Source organism: Elgaria multicarinata, chromosome 8 (genome assembly GCF_023053635.1).
Source record: "Elgaria multicarinata webbii isolate HBS135686 ecotype San Diego chromosome 8, rElgMul1.1.pri, whole genome shotgun sequence".
Lineage (NCBI taxonomy): Eukaryota > Metazoa > Chordata > Lepidosauria > Squamata > Anguidae > Elgaria > Elgaria multicarinata.
Window position 1 is genome coordinate 7,749,053 of NC_086178.1, and position 17,181 is coordinate 7,766,233.

Sequence of the window (17,181 nt, forward strand, 5' to 3'; positions counted from 1 at the left end):
CAGGAATCCTCCCTTTTTTGTTTCTTTTCTCTTTTAATTATATTTCTGATTGTTTCTGTCACCTTAGTGTTTTCTATTATACTGGGATGGAATCTATCACTTCTGTGTATTGGGCCTAGAAGGGCGGGTGTGGGGGATCATTTTATTTCAAGGGCTGTGTTCCCTCATGAGTTATCTGTCAGTGGTGGGTGAGGCCAGAGCCAAACCTCCTTTCTCTCTCGCTGTGACAGCAGCACCCTCATTCTCTCTCTCTCTCTCTCTCTCTCCCTGCTTGCCAAGATCACTCTTCCCACGGGTCTGAAGTGAGCATTGCAATTAGAAATTAGGCTGAGAGGTGCAAGTTGTCTACCAATTGCTTAGAACAGCGGTTTTCAACTGGTCCAGACCCGAGACCCACCTCGAACTCCCAACCTGCAACATGGGTCCCACTTTCAAATTTTTCTCCATGCCCAGGGTGGTGGCAACAGCTTTGCCGCAACCCATCTGGACAGATCTCATGACCTACTTTTGGGTCACGACCCTCCAGTTGAAGGCCGCTGGCCCAGAATGTGGTTGTGCCCCTATTGAACAGCAGTACTTAATAGCACAGTTTGTGCTTTACTTCAACCTGAAACCTTTTCTGAGATTGTTCTGTTCCCCCTGGCTATTAAAAGTAGAGCCTTCTGCTCCATGCAGTTCTCACCTTAGGTTCATGTGGGAACGTCTTGTTCGGGCTGCCATCCTTCATGCCTTACGCGTGGGCTTCCTGAAAGCATTTAGGTGGTCACTTTTGGAAACAGGCTGGTGGACTAGATGGGTCCTTGTTGCAATCTAGCAGAACTTCTTTATGCTCTGAGATTTGGTCGAGTGGTATTTGGAGCAGCACTTTCTTCACAGTATTGGCACTGCAGCTACAGAAGAGTCTCCTCCTCAGGGCAGCCAGGCTTCGCTTTCCATCGAAGAACCAACTTTTAAAGCCTCGCTTTTTGTGTGTGTTCCTTTTCTAATTCTTTTCATATTTCCGATTGTTTCTGTAGCCTTAGTATTTTGCTTGCCTGACTGGTTTTATTTTACTCCTTCCATATTGCCTTGAGCGCTTGCAAAAGGTGAAACTTAAGTCAATATTATTTTAGTGCCTTTTCATGGTACGTCTGAAATGAGTTTGGCTACCTAGAACTTGCTGTTCATTCTTCTTGCAGTGTGGAGGACATTGCCAGAGTGTCATTCATGTCCTCTGATTATAAACAGGGCGTGAGACTGAATTCCGGGTTTCCATGCCAATGAGGCTACTCGCTTTCTACCTTTTCCCCTCCCATTAAAAAAATGCACTTATATAAGATATACAACACACACACATCCCACATTCATATTTATGTTTACACAATTAAGATCTACCTGCTAAACTATCAAGATCATTAAAAAAAAAAAAGAGTGAAGCAAATAGTTGAAGCATGATTCGAAATTTACAGGATTCCTGTTCATAAACAAACAATTCTGATGTGTGGAAGAAAGTGAGGCGTTTATTTATTTATTTATTTATTTATTGTGTTTTTATACCGCCCATTAGCCGAAGCTCTCTGGGTGGTTTACAAATTTAAGACACTTCAAAAGAAAACAATCGTATAAAACCATAATATAAAATACAATATAAAAGCACAACCAAGATAAAAACGGCAGCAATGCAAAAATACAAATTTAAAACAGCAAAGTTAAAATTAATTTATAGACTGTTAAAATATTGGGAGAATAAAAAGGTAGGTGCCAAGCGAACCTCCTTAGGGAGCTCATTCCACAGCCGGGGTGCCACAGCAGAGAAGGCCCTCCTCCTGCGAGCCACCTGCCTCACTTCCTTTGGCAGGGGCTCACGGAGAAGGACCCCTGAGGATGACCTTAGGGTCTGGGCAGATACATACGGGAGGAGGCATTCCTTTAGATAGCCTGGCCCCAAGCCGTTTAGGGCTTTAAATGTATTAGCGTGGTGATTGCCTGTGAGGCTTTTAATTGTGCACAGATATCAGGGCTAATCTAAAAGTAGTTTAGGTTCTTTTGGCTTCTGATAGGAGTCCTTGTATAGCAAAAACAAAGGCAGAGAGCATCAAGATTATATCTCTCCCCCCACCCCAACTTCCTGCCATAATGCTGTAATACAATATTACAATGTAGGTGATGGATGTGTGCTGCTAGGGCTTCATCCTTCATGAGCTGCCCGCCCTTTAGAAAAGAACCTGGCTGGACCAATGTGCAATCTGGAATTGCAGGAGTTTTAATCTTGCTATCAAATGTGGACATTGCTACAAAGGCTAACAAAGAATTCGACGGTTGTTTTGCAAAGGCAATTGAAAGTTCTTGGCTCAAACCATCTACCTTTTGGAGGAAATAGCTAGATTTTGCAGTGTGAATGCATAAAGCATGATGGACAGGGTGGTTTAGTCTTAATGTTTTCCAGTAGTTTTGACAAGGCCAGGAGCTGCTGCCAGCACAAATGGGACAAATTCTCTAGTAATGAGATATATTTTGACCTTTTTGTTTCTCCCCTCCCTCTGCCCATCCTCTAACAGCTACTGAAGAATTGGGCTCCCCTCTTCAAGAACTACATAAAGCGGGCGTCAGATCACTTAGATGCTTTGCACACCATTGAAGAGTTCTTCCTGGAACATGAAGCGCTGTGCATGTCCATGGCCAAAGTAAGTTTCCGTGACACTTGGAAGGGTGTGGGTGTGTTTCCACCAGAGTAGGATTTCTGGCTGAAATATGGGTTGTTTTCTGAACCAGTGCCTAGCTTTGCCTCTTATCAGGAAGGGACGTGCCCACGTGCCTGTCAGCAGGAGTTGATTAAGAAGCCGCTTGCTGATCACGGGAAAGGCCTTGTTTGTTCTGCCAAGGCTCTCGGGTGAGCACCGTCGGCAGATTAGTGCTGCTGTATGTGCTGCTTCTGGGAGAGGAATATCCTAGACACACGGGCTCAAATCCGTGTTCCACAGCAAGAAAACACCAATTTCAGATCAGATCACAGAACAAAGTAAGTTTTTATGAAGACCTGGAGAATGTGAGCTATTCAGATGACAAGAGTCCACATGAAGTCTTAAGCGTGTGCTATATTTTTTAGCAAAAAATAGCTCTGCCCACATAAAACCTGTGTTAAGAGAACTGCACTGGCTTGCCTGTTAGCTACTGAGCCACGTGCAGGGTTATGTTATTATCCTATAAAGCCCTAAACCACTTGGGACCAGGATCCCTAGCAGACCGCCTTCCCTTATATACACCCAGGCGACATTTACGATCGCCAGAGGAGGCCCTGCTTGTCATTCCAAGACGAACAGAATGTCGTCACGAAGAATTTAGATGGTAGGGCTTCTCTGTAGTGGCCCCCACCTTCTGGAAAACCCTTCTTCATGCCGTTTGGGAGGTGGAAAATGTAGCACCCTTCAAACGCCCCCCGGAAACGTATCTTTCTAGACAAGCTTTCTCTGGACTATAAGTTATTCTGGTTTTATGTGACATTTTTAAAGTTTAAAGTTTTAAATCTTGTTTTGTATATTACGGTTTTAATGGTGTAGTGGCTAAGGTGTTGGACTGGAAGCCAGGAGATCTGGGTTCTAGTCCCCACTCGGCTATGGAAGCCCACTGGGTGACTTTGGGCCAGTCACAGACTCTAAGCCCAACCTACCTCAAAGGGTTATTGTTGTGAACATAACATGGAGAGGAAGAGGATTATGTACATCGCCTTGGGTTCCTTGGAGGAAAAAAGGTGGGATATAAATGTAATAAATCATCATCATCATTATTATTATTATTATTTATTTATTTATATAGCGCCATCAATGTACATGGTGCTGTACAGAGTAAAATAATAAAATAGCAAGACCCTGCCGCATAGGCTTACATTCTAATAAAATCATAATAAAACAATAAGGAGGGGAAGAGAATGCACCAAACAGGCACTGGGTAGGGTAAAACTAACAGTATAAAAGTCAGAACAAAATCAAGTTTTAAAAGCTTTAGAAAAAAGAAAAGTTTTTAGCTGAGCTTTAAAAGCTGCGATTGAACTTGTAGTTCTCAAATGTTCTGGAAGAGCGTTCCAGGCGTAAGGGGCAGCCGAAGAAAATGGACGAAGCCGAGCAAGGGAAGTAGAGACCCTTGGGCAGGTGAGAAACATGGCATCAGAGGAACGAAGAGCACGAGCGGGGCAATAGTGTGAGATGAGAGAGGAAACATAGGAAGGAGCTAGACAGTGAAAAGCTTTGTAGGTCAACAGGAGAAGTTTATATTGGATTCTGAAGTGAATTGGAAGCCAATGAAGCTGTTGGGCAAGATAAATATGTATAAAATAAGTAAATAAATAACAATCACACTTTCTGTAGCCACAATGATTAGAAGCTTGAGTTTGAAAAGGGGGTGTTAATTTTGGGGTTCTGCTCATTGCTGGATTTTATTGAGTACAAACTAGAACGAGGCAATGGTTGGATAATTGACAAAATAAACGAGGGCATCCACCCTCCAACCCTCGTTTATTATGTGGATTTTATTGAGTGCCATGTTTTGTACACTCGTGTGGTCTTGAATACATTTCCAAATTCCTTGATTTATGTTCTGTTAGTGGGCTGGAGCTTGGTAGTCGAGAGTATGCTTTTCTACGTATGATAACCAGGGTCAGCACCTACCATCTCCACTTAGGTGATTCCAGGTAGCAGTTGGGTAAATTCTTCTGCTTCTGGGTCTCAGAAGACATTGGCTGCTGTCAGGACTAGGGACCATTGGCTTGGATGAGACTGGCTTTGTGAGAGAAGCGATTTCCGGCTACATTTAGCCCTGGAATTCGAACTTGCAGCCTAAAGTTCTCTATACAGGCCAGAAATGCCCCCATGCTGACATCTCACTTTCCTCAGCTGATTCCTGTGATAAGCCAAATAGGCCTTTTCTCCTGGGGGCAGGCATTGGGCCTCCGTAAAATAAACAAAGGAAGGATATGGCTACCCAGCTACTCTCTTTGCAAAACTCAAACCCTATCACCATGCAGAAGGGAGGATGCCATCCCCCTTCCCCCATCCCCCTCTTGGGTACCAGGGCCTACACTTACTTCATCTGTGGATTTGCCGGGAAGCAAAGAGATGCCTTATTCTCCGCCATCTGTGTTTGGAGCCGGGAGGGGGTTGTTCCTTTCACAAATTCGGCAAGGAAGCCCAGATTCTTTTCGAGGATCTCAGCTGTCTCAACAGCCAATGGTGTCATTGAGCTGTGCCCCTCCAACACGACAAGGGAAACAGCCTGTTTTCTGCTATCAGCTCCTCTCCCTGTTCTTCACGCTAGCATTTGATCGTTGGGAGAAAAGTTTGTGTGTAGGTTTTGAATGTGCTGACTGTCCTGCGGGGCCTCAGAAATTCGAATATGGTTGTGTGAAGCTTTTCTGTTGTGCACAACTCACTATTCTTCCTTTCTTGCCTCAGCTCCATCACGTTACACTCAGCGCCTCTTCTGCCCAGCCGACCAAGGTGCTGGAATTAAGACTGCTGTTGCCTTCTAACCATGATTTTAACTGCCTGTGCTCTGGTTGTTACAGGTGCTGATGACTTTCTATCAGTTGGAAATCTTAGCAGAAGAGATGATCCTCACCTGGTTTTCTCAACGAGACACATCTGATAAAGGCAGGCAGCTTCGTAAAAACCAACGAGTGAGTCTCTGAGGTGGGGTGGGAGCAAGCCTTTGCCAGCTACTCATTTTGTACATACAGACTCTGTGTATTATTATAGGCTGACCATATGAAAAGGAGTACAGGGCTCCTGTATCTTTAACAGTTGCATAGAAAAGGGAATTTCAGCAGGTGTCATTTGTATGCATGCAGCACCTGGTGAAATCCCCTCTTCATCACCACAGTTAAAGCTGCAGGAGCTATACTCGAGTGACCAGATTGAAAAGAGGGCAGGACACCTGCAGCTTTAACTGTTGTGATGAAGAGGAAATTTCACCAGGTTCTCCATATATATAAATGACACCTGCTGAAATTTCATTTTCAATACAACTGTTATACAGGAGCCCTGTCCTCCTTTTCATATGGTCACCATTATTATTATTATTATTATTATTATTATTATTATTATTATTATTATATTTATTTGTATCCTGCCTTTTGCCCAATACTGGGCCTCAAGGCGGTCTTACAAAGTTTAAAACATACATTGTAAAACCTAGGAAAAGAAATGTACAAAAAAAGAGTTTAAAATACATAACAAAATTATAAGTCATTAACATAGATGGAGGACCAAATTACTCTCCAAGTTTTAGCCTGCTTCCGAAAGCCCATCAAGGAGGGAGCCAGTCTAGCTTCCCCGGGAAGAGAGTTCCAGAGTACTGGAGCAGCCACTGAGAAGGCCCTCTCCCACATTCCCACCAGACGCGCCTGTGAAGAAGGTGGGACTGAAAGAAGGGCTTCTCCAGAAGATCTCAAAGCACGGGCAGCCTCATAAGGGAGAATACGTTCTTTCAAATAACCTGGACCCAAGCCATATAGGGATTTATAGGTCATAACCAGCACTTTGTATTGTGCCCGGAAACAGACTGGAAGTCATGTAGTGGGTCTTCTAGTGGCAAATCATCAAACAATGAGAGAGTGAGTGATGTACATGCATGGGTGAATCAGCCTTTCTCTGTACTCCATGCTTAGATTTCTCTGTTCCATTTTGATTTATTTATTTATTTATTACACTTCTATACAGCCCAATAGCTGAAGCTGTCTGGCCAATTCACAAAAATTAAAACCACCAAGAACAATTCAAGGTATAAAACAAACCAGGCTATAAAAACGCAACATAAACGTACAAAATGAAAGCACAACCAGGATAAAGCCAGCTGTTTATCGTTAAGATGTCTGAAAGAGTTGAAGGTTTGTTGGGTAGCCACCCCCTTCTGATTTTTATAATCACCTACTACATCTACTTTCTGCAGCTTCAGAAGTTTATCCAGTGGCTGGAGGAGGCTGAAGAGGAGTCGTCCGAAGGAGAGCAAAACTGACTTGACAACCTCCGTCAGAAAGTTCTGCCCCTGCTCCCTGCTTCCAAGAGGCAAAAGGGCTAAAGCGTCAGGCTTTGCCTGGCGAGGCGGCAGAGCAAGAGCGAGAACCGGTGCATGGCGTGTGTACGTGTGGGACCCGAGAGTCCAAGATGACTGACAATCCCATTGTTGTTTATCTGTGTAATTAGCAGCTATCCCCAGAAGGTCATCTCATGTGGGACAATGAGAGAGCAACTGTTCAGAAAAGCCAGAGACCTGTATAATGTTTAAGATCTTTCTGAGACCTGTATATATATATATATATATATATATATACATATATAAATGGTGATGTATAAATAAACTATCCATGGGGACAGGGGAGGGAGGGAGTTCTGCTGATGTAGATGGTGACAGAGGCGAAATACATGCAAATTCGATGTCAGCCTTAGCTATTGGGGTTTGAACCACTTCTGAGTTATGTAAAGGAGGTCCTGTGAGATCCACGTTGCAGGAAGCCCTTGACTTTCCTGGAGTGCTGCTGCATGGCCTCCCCCTCTGTGGTTGAAGAGCCAACTGTTAAAGCAGGAGAGACGGAGAAACAGGTTAGCAGCCCAGGCTCCCAAGTGATAGGAGAAGGTGCTCTTGTCGGAGGCAGAGCTGTCCCTTGATACCGAGAGATTCAGCCTGCGGGAAACGGTCACCTTCCCTGAAGGAAACGTTTGTTTTCACACTCAAGACTAGCTTTTGTTTCGGCTCGGATGTCCACTTGGCCCTGCAGCCTTTGCCAAAATCGGGAAGCTTTTTTTTTTCCGTTTCTGTTTTGCTTCTATAAGTACAAAATGGGGAAAATGTTCACCTACCTCACAAGGAGTATGTTCACAATTGAAAAAAATCTGTAATAAGTAAGTGTTCTTATGCTCCTGGTGTTGGGAGCCTTTTGTCCATGTCCATCCTCCTTGCTGACTATTCTGACTCTTTGAAGGGCGGGTCTGTTTCCCCCCCCCCCCCCCCGCCATTGTAGAGGAGCAGATGTTCTTGGTATCTATCAAGATGCTGCTGGAGTCTCCCCTGCAACTGCGGACATGTCTGTCTATCACTTCAGAAGCTTTTTTGAGCTTTGCTTCGGCCCTCTGTGACCACACTGGCACAGTGCAGATGCACGTTAGGCCAGTCATGCACCCCGCATAAGATTCTAATAATTCAAGAGATTTTCAAACAATGCTTTTTTATAATTTAAGAAACATTTCTGTTTCCTCTTCAATGTTGACCTAAAAAGGCCTGTGGTTCTGGTTTTGGCATGAGAGTGCATGGTAGCATATTCTCTCCATCCCGTTTCACCATGCACCATTCTCATCATTGACCGTTCTACTTAAGTATCCCTCATTCTGCTAACGAGGGTACAGCAGTCAACAGCTTGGGTTAAGTTGAACTTGTCACTTCTGGAAAAGGACAGGAATGGATCGAGGAGAAGGACAACACCAGGTGTGCCAGTCTTTGGGAGCTGTAGCCATTGGGCACTGCTATCGCTCCACATGGGCGCATGTTAAGTTGCTGAAGTGTCTGGGGAAACATTGCCTGTTGGGAGGGAAGAGCTTGAATACTGGCACTACTGTTGGACTCCTCTTGTCACCACATCCTCTTGTAAATGTTGGGAAAGAAGTGCTTTTTCTGTGCCTGCCAATATTTAATTTGGGGAGCAATTAAACATCCCTGCTATAAAGAATGGGCTGTCTGTTCTGTAATATGTTGGAATTGGAGCAAAAGCCTTTGGAGTTTTGTTATGCCTTAGAATGAAGTTTGCATCTTATCCCAGATAAGGAGATTCTCTAGTTGCTGTTGTCTCTGAGAGTGTTTCTGCATCATGGAATGACTTCTACCCAGTGTGGTTCAGTACTTTGACAAGTTTACAAGACACACAAGTGATGTCTGAACCCTTGGGAGGTCCCCCTTAGCACATGGCTAGGAAGCTAACTATGGGATATACATCTAACCAATCCAGACCTACAGGGATGGGGAGCAATCACAGAGGTCGCGGCCTATTAAAGATCTGTATGGGGTGGGTGGGTCTTAATGCCCATTGGTTGTTTTTCTAGCAGTTTCAAAATATTCGTTCTAAGTGGATTCCAGTGAGTAAGTGAGTAGATATTCTAACTGGATGATTGGGATTGGGTGAAATTGCTGAAATAAAAGAGAGCAATTTTCCTCTGTGCTTTTACTAGGTGACCTATATGTGCCAGCCTATTTGAGGTGACATTAATGGTGGGTTGTCCAATACAACGAAGAATGGAAATTAATCTTGGAAGAGCGTCTGTTTGAGCCACCATGCCCTGTCATGTGATGACTGCTGACTCACAATTAGTCTTGAGGCTTGGGTCCCTAAGAAATTGGGGGGATTCTATGTAGTAACTGAAATTGTCCCAAACCTCACGGGCATGTCTTTATCCAGCAGATAGGCGCAGTTCAGATTACTGGTGGCAACTATGCACCAGGATAACTTGTGGCATAGCTTGTAGTTTTCTTTGGTAACTTATGGATTTTTCTAGAAACAGTTTCTTTACTTCCTCCTATGATATAGTACACATTTTAAGCTCACTATGAGCCTGTTCACACAACATGCTAAGCCATGGTTAGGCCATTAACCCTTTTGCAGCAAATGGTTAGTGAGTGTGGTTAAAGCGTGGTTATGTAGCCACCATGGTTCACACGACATGCTAAGTCATGGTTCACAGGACACGCTAAACCAGAGCTTTCCAAACTGTCGCGACACATTAGTGTGTTGGCTGCAGTGTGGAGGTGTGTTGCACGAATGTAACAAAGTCTGTTCATGATGTATGAAGAGGGTGACTTAGACAGCTTTTGGATTCACGTTTCAAAAATGCATCCAAACATAGGTAAAAAAGCGTTAAAAATTCTTCTGCAGTTTTCTGCTACATACATTTGTGAAGTATCCTTTTCAACGATGACAAACTGAAAGACACTGAAACGCCAAAGCTTAAAAATGCTTGATGACGAAATGCTAGTGTCTTTATCTAATATTTCACCAAATATTCAAAAGCTGTGTTCATCCCATCAACCTCATACGTCTCATTTAAATGGTAAGTAGTTATTGGTGTTAATCAATTTTTTAAAATTCTTGCACATATTTACATATTGTTACTCATAAATGACAACCATCTTGGAAATGTATGTTATCTTACAAATCATATATTTTTAAAAATATAAATGAAAGGTTTTCATGAGATATGTTGTGTCCCCATACATTTCGTTATTACAATTTATGTACAGCATGTGTCCGTATCTCTTATAAGGGTTTAGTTTAACTTCCAGTTTGCTAGTAAAACTGAATTACTGTGTCACGAAATAATGCATATCTCAAAAGTGTGTCAACAACATGAAAAGTTTGGAAAGCTCTGCGCTAAACCATAATGTTTAGCTCAAAATGCTCAATTACCGTGGCTTAGCGTGTTGTCTGAACAGGGTCTATGCCTAAATATAGTGCTCCTTTGAGAAAGTGAGGGCAAATCTTGGAGCTCAGGAAGAATTTTCTTGGTTTTAAAATTTCTTCTCCCCTAGTTCAAGGACATAATCTGGTTTTATTAAATTGTCCCACCTTTTTACAGCATTAAGTTGAAAAAAGGGCATCTTTCAGGCCTGGTTAAAATACTCCTTCCTTCCCCCTCCCCAATACTGCGTAGGGAGGGAAATACATCAAAGACTTCTTACAAGCTTGATGTTTTTTGAGAAAATTTTTTAATGTCTGAATTGGGGTTGTAGGTTTTTTGTGTTTTTTTTGCCCTCTGTTTAAAGATGGTTTAAAAGTGGGCTTGGCTTGTAATTCTCGATCTAGTTGTTCTAGAGCTAGGTGGAGCATATTTTCTGCCAAGTAACCAATAATTCTGCATTTTTCATAGCCCTGCTTGAATTCTATGCTCTGAAGATGCAGCTTTGTCAGTGGTGCAGGTCGCACACTCTTACCATTGAGGGTCACATGAAAATAGGAGTTGCTTCAAAAGTAGGAATTCACACATGGCTGGCTTTTTATTTTTCCTCCCCAAACCCCTCTTTGTCTTTGGCATTCATAGAATCATAGAATAGCAAAGTTGGAAGGGGCCTACAAGGCCATTGAGTCCAACCCCCTGCTCAATGCAGGAATCCACCCTAAAGCATCCCTGACAGATGGTTGTCCAGCTGCCTCTTGAAGGCCTCGAGTGTGGGAGAGCCCACAACCTCCCTAGGTAACTGATTCCAATGTCGTACTGCTCTAACAGGAAGTTTTTCCTGATGTCCAGGAAAATTGTAGACGTTCAGTTCATTCCTATACTGCCCAAAAGACAGAAGACCTATGAGTAGCTGAGAAAAATTACAAAAGAATATTTTAAAAAATTAACATGCCAAATTTAAAAACAAATTTAAAGCAGCTTTACAAATTACAATGCGGTACTGAGACCTGATAAAACAACTGACATTAAAACCACATCAAATGCCTGGGAGTAGAGGACAGTCTCTGGCACTGAAAAGATGGCAATGTTGGCGCCAGGGAAACCACAGTGGAGAGATCATTCTACAGTCATGGTTGCTACTGAGAAGGTCGTCCCTTGTTTCCACCCTCAGCAGGAGACACATGGAAGAGGTACTCACGTATTGACCATAGTGTACAGGTAGGTTTATCCTGGGAGAAGTGATTTGTTTAATTGCATTGTGTGAAAAAGTACTTCCTTTTATCTGTCCTGAATGACCCACCAATCAGATTCATGGGATGATCCCATTGGGTTCTAGTATTATGAGAGATACAGAAAAATACATATCTCCCTGTCCGCTTTCTCTACACCATGCAGTTTTGTACGCTCCTATTCCCTTACCCTTTTTTTCTAAGCTGAACAGGCTTGGAAAGACTTCATGATTGAAAACCAGTACCTTGAATCGAGTTCGGATATGTACAGGCAGACAATGCAAGTGGGTCAGAACCTGTATTATATGCTCAGATCTGGTCCCTTCTATCAATCTGGCTGCTGCATTTTGCACAAGCTGTAACTTCCTAACCATCTTCAAAGGCAGCTCCACGTAGAGCACATTGGAGTAACCTAACTTGAAGGTTACCAGAGCAGAGATTGCTGAAGCCAGATTATCCCTCTCCAGATAGGGGTATAGCTGAACCTTGAGCTGAAGCTGGTAGAATGCACTCTGTGCCACTGAGCCTTACATAACAATGATGGCTGCAGAACCCACATACTACAAACCACCTTCTAGGGGTGTGGAATCAAATGATCAAATTTGCAGATGACACAAAATTGGGTGGGATAGCTAATACCCTGGAAGACCGAAACAAACTTCAAAGTGATCTTTATAGGCTAGAGTGCTGGGCTGAAAACAACAGAATGAAATTTAATAGGGATAAATGCCAAGTTCTACATTTAGGGAATAGAAACCAAATGCACAGTTACAAGATGGGGGACACTTGGCTCAGCAATACTACAAACGAAAAAGATCTTGGAATTGTTGTAGATCACAAGCTGAATATGAGCCAACAGTGCGATGTGGCTGCAAGAAAGGCAAATGCTATTTTGGGCTGCATTAATAGAAGTATAGCTTCCAAATCACGTGAGGTACTGGTTCCTCTCTATTCGGCCCTGGTTAGGCCTCATCTAGAGTATTGTGTCCAAACTCAGCTAAAAACTTCTTTTCCCTATAGCTTTTAAATATTGAGTTTGTTCTGACCCTATACTGTCAGCTTCACCCTACCCGGTGCCTGTTTGCATTCTCTTTCCCTCCTTATTGTTTACTACAACTTTATTAGATTGTAAGCCTATGTGGCAGGGTCTTGCTATTTACTGTGTAATCTGTACAGCACCATGTACATTGATGGTGCTATATAAATAATAATAATAATAATAATAATAATAATAATAATAATAATAATAATAATAATAATAATAATACAATTCAAGAAGGATGCAGACAAGCTGGAGCGTGTTCAGAAGAGGGCAACCAGGATGATCAGGGGTCTAGAAACAAAGCCCTATGAAGAGAGAACTGGGCATGTTTAGCCTGGAGAAGAGAAGATTGAGGGGAGACATGATAGCACTCTTCAAATACTTAAAAGGTTGTCACACAGAGGAGGGCCAGGATCTCTTCTCAATCCTCCCAGAGTGCAGGACACGGAATAACGGGCTCAAGTTAAAGGAAGCCAGATTCCGGCTGGACATCAGGAAAAACTTCCTGACTGTTAGAGCAGTGCGACGGTGGAATCAGTTACCTAGGGAGGTTGTGGGCTCTCCCACACTAGAGGCCTTCAAGAGGCAGCTGGACACCCATCTGTCAGGGATGCTTTCGGGTGGATTCCTGCATTGAGCAGGGGGTTGGACTTGATGGCCTTGTAGGCCCCTTCCAACTCTGCTATTCTATGATTCTATGAATCCTATACAGAACAGGCCGAAAACACTCCATCTGGTCAGAGACACCACTCAGGAATAGTATCTCAGTCTTGACTGTATCGAGCTTCAGTTTATTGTCCACTGTGGCAGCAAGGCACTGATTTTAGCACATCCACAGCTTCACCTGATGAAGGTGAAAAGGAGAAATGGCACACTCCAAAACCCCTGGTGACCTCACTCAATAGTTTCATGTAGATGTTAATTAGAATGGGGGACAAAGCTGACTCCTGCTGAACCCATACTGGAGAATCCATGGGGCGGAGGAATATCCTCCCCAAGTACCGCCATCTTGAGCTGATCAGATAGGAGCAAAACCAAGGCAGTGCAACTCCCAACTCAGTCGATCGCCCCAGAAGGATACCATGATTAATGGTATCGAAACCTGAATCAATAGGGCAACACTCTCTGCCTCTCTCTTAACATAGGTCATCATATGGGATGATCAAGACTGTTTCCATGCCAAAACCTGGCCTGAACTACTGAAATGGATCCAGATAATCTGTTGCATCCAAGAGTGTGGAGCTGGTAGGTAACCACCTGCTCAAGAGCCTTACCCAGGATAGGAACATTTGCTACCAACCTCTGAGTCCAGGTAGGCTTTCGTCAGGAGTTGTCTCACCGCTGCCTCTTTCAGGCAGCCCAGGACCACTCCCTCTCACAAGTAGGCTTTAATCCCCTCCTTGGTCCAGCCAACTGTTCCCACACTGGAGTTAAAAATCTCTTGCATCCACCAAGAGATTGGAGTTAAAAATCTCTTGCATCCACCAAGACTTAAATCTTGGAAGTGCCTTGAGATAGTGTTTCTTTGCCATCTTCACTTCTCTTGAAAATACTTGACCATAGACATATACCAGTGTTCACTGTCAAGAGTTTTCCTCCATCTGCACTCAAGCTGTCTCCTATTTTGTTTCATTGCTCTCAGCCTTGGCAGTGAAGCTTTCATCCTCATAAAGAGAAATGCCAGACCAATATAGCCTTTCTGTATTAGAAAGATCCCAAAACAACAGAATATAAGTTTTATTAAGGATTGGTTATTACACTGGATCATGCTGAGGTTGGAGCTTCCTCTGGATTTAGCGAACAAAGAATCTCACAGTGCAATCCTATGCATGTGTGTTTAGAAGTAAATCCTACTAAATTCAATGGGACCTGCTCCTAGGTAAGTATGTTTAGGACAGCAGCCTGTATGAAAATGAAGCCATAATGTATAGCTTCAGAATAACCAAAGATTTGCTAGATTGCAGCAAGTAATGTTAATTTCAAAATACCAATTTTATTTTTTGTTCCTGAAAACGAAGCTAAACTCACTATTGTACTTGAATAAGACTTGGTATTACTACTTGATAAGGCTGGAATATAACAGAACCAACCAAAAGAAGACCTAACTTCTGTGTGAAGTATGCAAGTGAGCAGAGGCACAATGACATAACCCCCAACCAATCCCTAATTCCCTGCAATATTTGGGCTTTCTTCCCATCTATGCCATGGACCTGTCAACACCTTAGGCGTTTTGCTAGTAAAGGGGTGGGGTGGGGGAAAATTGAATAGTTTGGGGCATGAATCATACCGCAGATGTATCATAAGCTTGTACTAAATGTACATAGGCATACTACTATTATATTGTATTTAGTGTTGTTCCCCACCTCAATCCAGAGGGAGAGTTGGGTAATACATTTATTATTATTATTATTATTATTATTATTATTATTATTATTATTATTATTATTATATTTTTTATTATTATTATTATTATTATTATTATTATTTAGAAACTCTATTAATGAGAAGGTCGGAAGTCACATTCCTTGCTTCTATGTTGCTATTCATGCAGTTGCCAGTGTAAGAACAGCAGAAAGGCAAGATTAGTTGCTGAAATCCCCTTGGTCAGCAATCGAGTGTGGTCTAGGGGGTGTAGAACTCTTTCTTTTTGCCTGTTTTCATTGGCAGAATTAATCCACTTTAGGGAGAAGGATATGTATTAGACTGAGCATAGCAGGGGGTATTTTCTGTAGCAGCATTCACTATCTGGAAGACCCTCCCTCATACAGTTCGGGAGGCAGAAAATGTAACATGCTTTAAACATCTGAAAATGGCATTTTTAACTTTTAAAGTTTTAAATTTATTCAGATTTGTTGTATTTTATGGTTTAAATTGTGAACTGCCCAGAGAGCCTCAGCTATTGAGCAGTACATAAAAAAGTAATAAACAATAATGAATTACCATATCAATCACACTTAAAACACAACACACGTTGACATTTGGGGCTGTGTGAAAACTGAGCTCCACACCATTGTAAAAAATTGTGTGCAGCATTGGACATAGACTTCTGCTTTCTTGAGGAGAACCTTTGCTCTGTTCGTTTGTTTGTTAAAAAGATTTTAGCCTTAATGGTTTTGAAGATAAGTTTCAAAGTGTATGCAAAGCCTGATGAAATCATAGCCAGAGTTATTGCTAAATAAGGTTTGCTGTGGAAAAGGGTGACGCTTCAGAGTCGCATATCTTCTTGTCCTATTGATAGAGGGATGAATTATGCAAACAAGAAATTATGCAATTGTGCCTAATTTGCATAATTTAAACAGGCTGCAAAATTCACCTTTTCTTGGTGCAACATTACAAAAACAAAAACAAAATAAATGTACAACCCCCCCCAAAACAACATAACATAAAAGAGAAAAAGTAGCAAAATCTACAAAAGTAGATAACATAACATAAAAGTAGCAAACATAAAAGTAGCAAAACATAAAAGTAGCAAAAGTAGCAAAAAAGTAGAAATAAAGTGATATTTAGAAATAGTCTCAGCCAGTACCAAAAACTTTCTGAAAAAGCCAGGTTTTCAACTTGCGCCTGAAGACATACAATGTCAGGTGTAAGTGAGCCTCCTTGAGGAGAGCCTTCCACAGAATTAGTGCCACCACCAAAAATGCCCTGCTCCTGTTATGCTTACATCAAATTTACTCAGTTGGAGAGGTTGGCTTCTGATGTTGAATAGAGTGCATGAGGTGGGGGTGTATATTTATTTTTTGTGTGAGGTGGGGTCTCAGTCATAGGACTGCAGCCTTGGGGCTCTGCTGTTTTCTCTGCAACAGACTAATGTAATTACTCATCTGGAGATAATCACAAACTCTGGTTCCTTCACATGCTCGACTGTACAAAAGGGTTGGGTATGCCTGCTCTTATCAACAGCTATGAGCTTGCTAACTGGATCTTAACTTCAGGTGATTTATATATCTATGCAAGATATTCACTGTCTCCCAATTGCTTGATTTCCATTGATTTCCTATTTAGATTGATTTCCTATTTAGTGTTACTGTCTGTAGTTGCTTAAGATCCCTAGTTTCTTTTAAAGCCCAAAGACTCTCTCTCTCTCTCTCTCTCTCTCTCTCTCTCTCTCTCTGTGGTATATATTGACAAGATGGGAGTACAAGATTGTCTGTAGGATGTCTAGCTCAAATTAGTGTGCCTTGCTATTTATTTACTTATTTATTACATTTTTATACCGCCCAATAGCCAAAGCTCTCTGGGCTGTTCACATAATGCACAATAAGCACTGTCCTTTGAAAACAACAGAACAAAGTGAATACTCTTACTACTGTGACAAACTATACATTTAATATATATTTTTTGGTATGTGTACTTTTAAATTTGGTTTGGTGTACACCTAAGGAAGGGTTTCTGGTGCTATACCCTCTCACCATGTCTCTCAAGTATTTTTCCTCTTCCACCTGGATAGTATCACCTAGACACCATCACCAGGTAGGTGTGAAAAGAAGAGAGGGGTCTCTGT

General features: G+C 42.2%; 1 protein-coding gene across 1 annotated transcript in view; it reads left to right on the forward strand.

Moving 5' to 3' along the window:
• EIF2B5 (eukaryotic translation initiation factor 2B subunit epsilon) overlaps positions 1-8,689 on the forward strand; it is a 41,629-nt gene extending 32,940 nt beyond the window's left edge. The window contains exons 14-16 of the mRNA XM_063131801.1: positions 2,538-2,663; positions 5,537-5,647; positions 6,919-8,689. Coding sequence (XP_062987871.1) covers positions 2,538-2,663; positions 5,537-5,647; positions 6,919-6,984 — 303 coding nt within the window. The 3' untranslated portion in view covers positions 6,985-8,689. The remainder of the gene's footprint in view (positions 1-2,537; positions 2,664-5,536; positions 5,648-6,918) is intronic.
• The last annotated feature ends 8,492 nt before the right edge of the window (positions 8,690-17,181 follow it).